Source organism: Limulus polyphemus, unplaced genomic scaffold (genome assembly GCF_000517525.1).
Source record: "Limulus polyphemus unplaced genomic scaffold, Limulus_polyphemus-2.1.2 Scaffold448, whole genome shotgun sequence".
In the NCBI taxonomy this organism is placed as follows: Eukaryota; Metazoa; Arthropoda; class Merostomata; order Xiphosura; family Limulidae; genus Limulus; species Limulus polyphemus.
Window position 1 is genome coordinate 268,732 of NW_013666058.1, and position 7,761 is coordinate 276,492.

The window sequence follows — 7,761 nt, forward strand, 5'->3', positions numbered from 1 at the left end:
GTTAAAACAGGTGACACAGTCCTTGAAAGTGATCTGTTTCAAGATTTTATTTTAAATAAAATCAAAATTAAGAGCAACTAGTATTTTTATTTCTTGTTTTTGAAGTTCAGTTCAAATTTCAACATGAAGCATCCCTTATACAATGTAATTTTAGTGTCTACTGGCTAACTGACAGACAACACACTACTGTATAGTGGTTAAAACAGGTGACCTTCCAGGCAGCCTTTGGCCCCCTTTAGGAGAAATAATTTCCAATAAATACAAATGACAAATAAAGAGTGAACAGTCATATGAAAATTCAGATTTTCCTTTTCAGCTTCTTTGTTAAATGAGGTACTTGAATTCTTGAATATGCATTATATTACAATTGGGTGATTTGATTAATATAATCAATTTCCTATTAGAAATTATTACTTCAAGTAATGCCACATAAACTAATCAAATTTAGCATTTCTGATTATTCCAACAATTGGTAAATAAAAATTATGATTATATTGATTGTCACAAAAATAATCAACTAATCAAAATTATGATTAAATCAAATGTTATGAAAATAATCAACTAATCAAAATTATATGTTCCAATTATTACTATTTTTGATTATTCCAACTATTTTTGCCCTGTCTTTGTTACTAAGGCTATCTGCCACTGTCTTGGCAGCACCTGTCCCTAACTTTTTGTTTTTTTCCTCCTTTTGAACTGCTAACTAAAGGGAAAGTAACCAGCTGGCAGCATCTGCTGACATCTTTTTTTTTGTTTTGTTTGTAAACACTATGGTTTGAGGAACACTGTACTTAAATGTAATCAGTTAGTGAAACTGTCAATATATAGGTCAGCAAATACAGTGACCACCCAGCTCTGTATTTCACTTACCTTAAGGCTCCAGCTACAGCATGTCGTACTGTAAAGCTTTTATCCACCAGAAGAGGGGCAGCTGCCTTAATGACATTTCCTTCAAGCAGTTTCATGACTCCACCAGGTTGACTTGCTAAATTAGCTAGATAGTTTGCAGCACTTTCTTTTCCTTCCACATTGGAACTTTGAAGCTTAAAAAAATGAAATTTCTTTAAATGGGACATATAAACAAATCTTCAGGCAAAAACGTTTTCATCTAACATATTTTGCATAATAAAATCATCATTCATCTTTTGAAGGATCAAATTCTCAATTTCAAAAACACAAGCTATGCTGTGTCATAATAAAAAAAAGCACAGTTCATTATCACAAATATTATAAACTTGTGAATCATCAAATAAATGTCAATATAAATCCTATGTCTAGATAAATTTATCTAAATGTATAAATTCTAAATATGACAGTGTGAGTCTCGTTAAAATTGCTTTTATCTTTCAGTTTGATGCAGCTCTTCTACCACCACAATGAATATTTTCATGTGTAAAAAGATTCAAAAAACACTGTCAAATACATTTCCAATACAAATCACAATGATTAACAAATCAGGTAATCTCTACAAGACTACATAAACTTCATTTATAATACCATGAGTTAAATATTAAAAAAGTCAAAAACCCTGGAATTCTTTTTCTAAATCTTTATCTGATATGGGACTATTTTTCAAAGCATATAACAAGTTGAGACCAATATCAGTCCTAAAGTTACTAACTTCACATGGGTGCAAATGAAGTACCACATCCAAAAACTGCCTAGTAACCCTGTAATGTAGGTCAAAGCCTAATCATGCATTTTGGCTGCCACCCCTGGTTAATTTTGTTATAGTTTTATTTAATAGGTCTAACTTCCTAGCTTATGTTGCCATTATGGCACTAAATACTGGACTGAGATATTACACTGCATAAAACAGAGGATAATGGGTATTTTAATTTCAGACATAGCAAGGAAATCATTTATAAATTAGTTTCAACCAAGTGATCTAAAATGCAAATTATTATGTAGATCATTAAGCCTACACTTGCAAATAAACACGTGACAGAGGTTGTTTTTACATCTTTACAATTCAAGACATTTTATGGTAACATTCTTAAACTAAGGGTGTTGACAATATCCTAAGGCAGGGATTACCAAACTGATAGCCATGGGGGGGGGGGGGGGAAATACTCAAAACATACAATACTACTATGGTACTCAGTATCTATAGATTAATACTATGAGGGGCCTCAGTCATGATGCAGAATGTTGTAGAGGGCATTGTGATGTGTAAGTTTCAGAACCTACATCCTAAAAGTGCTGATTGGACAACTTCTTCAGTGTCTTTAGTCACCTGAAAGGAAGTGATGCATCTCTCAAGAGCATCCCATACATGCCCAATGAGAGTTAATTCTGATGAGAATGCAGAACACTGTATTTGGTCAATCCCCTCTTCTTCAAAGAATGTATTGATCAGTTTAGTACAGTGGGGCATATATAATCATCCATAAGGCTGAAGTCTGGGCCAATTGCATCAGCATATGGCAACACACATAGTAACAGGATGTGGTCCCTGCCATTAATGATAGCAATCCACTTAAAAGTGCCTGTATGAATATAAGGTTGAATCTGGTTCAAGAGTTTCTCCAAATAAGTATAAGCATGTTTTTTAGGTACATGTTGAAACACTAGTCTTACCTAAAAACAATATTGTTCCATAGGGCATATTCTTGGCACCACTGAGGCAAGCTGTTTGGTGTCTCGTTGTAAACAGGTACACTACACCATTGCTGTAAGCCAGTGTCAACAGTGGTCATCTGCTGGTGTTGTAGGTCATGCCATGTCTTGTCCAGGTGTCTGAGCAACTGTATAATTAACTTGGAAGTAGTTTCACATTCTGCTTGTAATAATTTAAGACACTTATGGTGAACTTAAAAACAGCCTGCTGTGATTGGCCAGTTTTCATTTATACAATCACAATCCATAGGAGTGAAACATCCAAATGTCTTCTACAAAGTCTAGCCACAGTTCACAAATAATTTGGGGCATTTTAAGTTCATGATTCACTTAAAAAGTGACAACTTAGACAAAACTATGTGAGACTACTATATATATGACATAGACTTAATGTCCAAGCATTTGCTTTCACATCATGTAACTGAACATCTGATGCCTAACTTACATAACAGTGATTCCTGTTATTTTATAACAGTGGCTTTGCTTTGTCCAAAGCTATAATACACATTTTAATAGTCCATTTATTTTATGCTAGCCAGATAACTTATACTTGCTTGGGTATTATGGTGATAAACTATGAAACAAAATAAATCCATTTTAGATAACATATGACATTTTTTTTCACTAGTATTCATAAATACTATTACAAAGTTTTCTTTCTTTTTTCACTGTTCAGTTCACTTAAAAAAGAACTATCAAACTCATTATTAGGTAAAAATAAACTACATAAGTGCACAATTATTTATTGTAAAAATGGCCACAAATCCACAGGCATGATTGTGGATTTAACTGTAATGAGCATATTCTATTTTAGGCCTGACTTGTGCAGATGAGGAACTATTGAAAAGAAGGAAAACAAAAGAGTCAGAGAAGGATGTGGATGATAGACTTGAGGCTATTGTTATAGGTGGTTCCTTAACAAGGCATATGGATAGGATAATGTGTGAGGTAAACAGGAAGAAAATAATTATATTATGCTACCCAGAGGCACAGGTGGAAGATGTAACTGACAGAGCAAGAGATATAATAAAGGCCAGCAATGATGCAGTTTCTGTTGTGGATGTAGGGGGCTAATGATGTAGGGAAAGGTAGGTCATAGGAGCTAACTGATAAGTACATGGGGTTGATAAAGGCATTTAATGAAAAGGGCCATAACTTAATTGTATCAGAGATGTTGCTGAGAATTTATTGTGACGATGAAATTATAAGTAGTTCAACTAGGGCTGAATGCTAGGCTTAGGTTAATATGTGAGATTGAGTAGGTTGGACTTGTGGGATCAGTTCAATGGGAGAAAGGAGCTTTTTAGAATGGATGGTTTATATTTAAATAGAGTAGGGTCTGGCTTGTTTGCTAGGGCTATTAACTCAGCTGTAAGGGAAGTTTTAAACTAGGATTAGACAGTGATGAGGGTCAGGATAAACTAAATGCAGAGAAATATTTAGCACAGGAAATATGTATAGAAGTAATTCTAAGGTTAAGCTTAATTGTTACTTTTGTAATGCTAGAAGTACAAGAAATAAAATAGATGACTATAGGGTATTGGTAGCAATGAAGGATTTTGATATAATGGGAATAACTGAAACATGGTTAAATGTAGATGATTTTGATGACAGAAATTTCTTTGAAATACGGGGTTATAGGTTATTTAATAGGAATAGAGTTCTAAAGAGAGGGGGAGGAGTGGTTTTTATGTAAAATGTGAGTTACATCCTACTGAAGTTGAGGATATCAGAGATAATAGTAAGGAGACTGAATCCATTTGGGTTTCTATTAGTGGATATAAAGAGAAAAGGTTTTTAGTGGGAAATTGTTACAGACCATGAAGTGATACTGGTGAAATTAGTAAGAAACTTAGCAGTGAGATTAAGATTTAAGCTGTTAATGAGGTCATAATTATGGATGAATTTAATTTCAGGCATATAGATTGGGAAATGCTAGAGTCAAACCATGAGGGAGAAAGGTTTTTAAAACTCTTCAAGATGGTTTTCTTCACCAATTGGTCATGGAATTTATTAGAAACAAAGTTATTTTAGATTTATTGTTAACTTCTAATAGAGAATTGTTTAGAGTGTGGAAATTAGGGAATATCTGGGTGCAAGTGATCATTGCTGTAATAGGTTTGATGTTTGGTGCACATTGAGATTAGAAATAATGATATTTTGATTACAAGTTTCAAAAAACCAAATTTTGAAATGATGCAACAAGAATTATCTCTTGTGAATTGGGCAGCTGAGTTATTTAGAGACACTGATCAAATGTGGAAAATTCTTAAGGATAAATTTTTAAATATTCAAGATAAACATATTCCTTATAGAAAAAAAAGGGTGGCTGCAAGTAAAAAACCAGGTTGGCCCACAAAGGGTATAAGAGATAAAATTAAAGAAAAACATAAATTTAAGAAATTTAATTAGATTGGTATAATGGGAGATTTAGAAGATTATAGAATATCAAGAAAGTTGGTCAAACAGGAAATTAGGACATCAAAAAGATGTATGAAAAAAGGTTGGCTAAAAATGTAAAACATTAACAGTAAGTATTTCTTTAAGTACATTAAGGGTAAACAAAATGTTAAAATAGGGGTAAGACCCTTGAAGGATAATAAAGGAAGGCTAGTATCTGATGATTATGAGATGACTGGATTATTGAATTCTGTTTTTTCTTCAGAGGAGGGCAAATAGAATGGTGCCTGGGATGGAGGGATTGTCATACGAGGAGAGGTTAAGATCTCTGAAATTGTTTTCTCTTGAAAAAAGAAGAGTTAGAGGTGCTTAAAATTCTTAAGAGAATTTATAATGCTGATGTATCATCTTTTTTATATTTAATGGTGAGAATGGTAGGGCTAGGGGACACAAATATAAATTTAGTTTAGAGGATGGGACAGCCTAGATGGACCAATAGTTCCCTTGTCCTTAAACAATATGTTACATTATTATATTGCTAATATTAGAGGAAACACAAGGAATTTCTTAGACTTTTATTTGAGTCAGTCCACAAAATATGACACTATATTTGCAAACATAAAGCAAATTTAACTTGTATATTAAGCCTCCTTTACATGCACTAGAAAGATGTAGAAGTTTTATGACTCATCTGCAGGAAATTTTCAAAATTTCAGCAGTTGATAATTTACTAATAAAAGGAAAGTGAATATTTGGTAGAATAAATCACTAATTATACAAATTAAGTACAATTAAAACCTTTAAAAAAATGCACTAAATGAATGTAAAAATTTTCTTACACAATCCTGGACTGCCCTTTATGCAATGCTAAAATTTTTCACTAATAGCGCAACAGTATTTTATACTACATCAGTTTCTGACCATTACATAATGTGCTGATCATGAAACTACCCTCCACCAATCATACTGCACCCTCAAAAATACTATTCTAGAGTAATCCTCATTTTTGAGAATTGGCAGGTACAAACCAGAAACACCAGCATATCAATGGGAAGGAAGGGTGGGAAGTGGGTGAGGAGAGGTAAGTACCTATCAAAAATACATTTTCACTGTAAGAAAATGTTAAACTCTGAAACAGTCTTACCCCATTTCACCCAAAGCTAGAATCACACATTGCAAAGGTGGAGGGGCCGGTGAAGGTGTATCAGTATACAATCAAGCAGAAAGTCACTGCACTGAAAGAAAAGGTGTACAAGAATATGAAAAGAAAGCACGCCTATGGGGGTATAGCTCTACTTCTGGAACAGGTATGCTCTTCGCCCAATAATTTGCACAGGAATAAAAAAAGGGCAGAACTGAATTAGCAGGTACCAATGCATTCAGAAAATGAGATGTACAGCCTCAAATCAGTGGAAAAGTGCTGTTGAACCATGAGTTGCATTAAAAAACATGGAAAGTCTATTATGGAAGCGACAATAGGCTTGCATAAGCATGTGCCAAGGGTAGTGCTCTGGGTTACGTCAAGTGCAGTACATAAAGGCAAAACATCTAGTAGAAATTTCATGTATAAGATACTAAGATCAACAAGTGCAATCCCCCAGGAATTGCCACAGGAGGAAGACAATACTCATCCAAGGAAAACACATTTAGGTCATGCAGATAAAGTGCAACAAATGTATTGGGAGTTGTCCACATACCAGCATGAACGATCTCCTCCAAAGGATAGCAGATTCAAGCAGCTAAAAACATAGTTAAATGACAAAAGTGCTGCAAAGAAACATTGTGTAAATAGCAACCTGCCATGGACAAGTCAGAATATGCCAGTCATATCAGTTGATGAACCCAACCAGTGAGCATAATGGGTGATAGATCACTGGAACAGAGGAATTCCATGGAACAAATAAATGGGAACAAGAACCATGAAAGGAGGCGTACATACCACATAATATAGCAGGGAACAAACTAGACCAAGTAGTCAATCAGGATCCGAATGGAAGGTAAGGAAATAGGAGTAAAGGCTAAACAACCTTCCCGGGCAGCCAATGTCTTGGGAGGGAAGGCCCGATCCAGATCGAGGATAACACACAAAGAATGGTAAAGGATGCAGGAAACATTAATGGCATAAATATCGGAATGACGATGACCATGCCAGGAGGAGGAGGAAATGGATCTGAAGGGAAAGATGATACAAGAAACATGTTGCAATGGGTTGAAAGGGAGAACCAGACAGGGCATAAGGACAACATTGATATCCCAATCTGGTAGAATAAAGGAACATGGTGGATGTGCCAGATGAAAGGAATGGAAAAGGATGAAAATAGATGGGGGAGGAGAAGGCATTCTGGAAGTGAGAAATATGGAAGGTGTTCAATACAGCAGCCTTATAACTAGCAACAGTTGACATGGACAATGCTGATCAAACAACCAGGTGAAGAACTGGAACAGAAGGACAGAATGGGTAGAAGCCATGGCAAATGGACCAAAGTCTGAAGGTACAGAGATAAGGAGGAAGACCAAAAGGTAAGAGCAAGGAAAATGCTACGCTAGGGGTGAGTCCCTAAACTGAGGCAAGGGACTGAACAAAAGCCACACACGCAGATGGAGTTTAATGACATAGAAATGAACCATGTCAGATTGAGGTTGCTGAAGGAGAGACTGGAACAGATGTAAAAGCAGGGAATGTACACTCCAGCAAGGGCCAGTATAGATGGAACTACATCTAGAACAGGCTATAGACAA

At 35.1% G+C, this 7,761-nt stretch overlaps 1 protein-coding gene across 1 annotated transcript in view; it reads right to left on the reverse strand.

Moving 5' to 3' along the window:
* The window catches only part of LOC106458343 (HEAT repeat-containing protein 3-like), a 72,937-nt gene that overhangs the window by 51,769 nt on the left and 13,407 nt on the right, over positions 1-7,761 (reverse strand). The window contains exon 2 of the mRNA XM_013917850.2: positions 874-1,046. Coding sequence (XP_013773304.1) covers positions 874-1,046 — 173 coding nt within the window. The remainder of the gene's footprint in view (positions 1-873; positions 1,047-7,761) is intronic.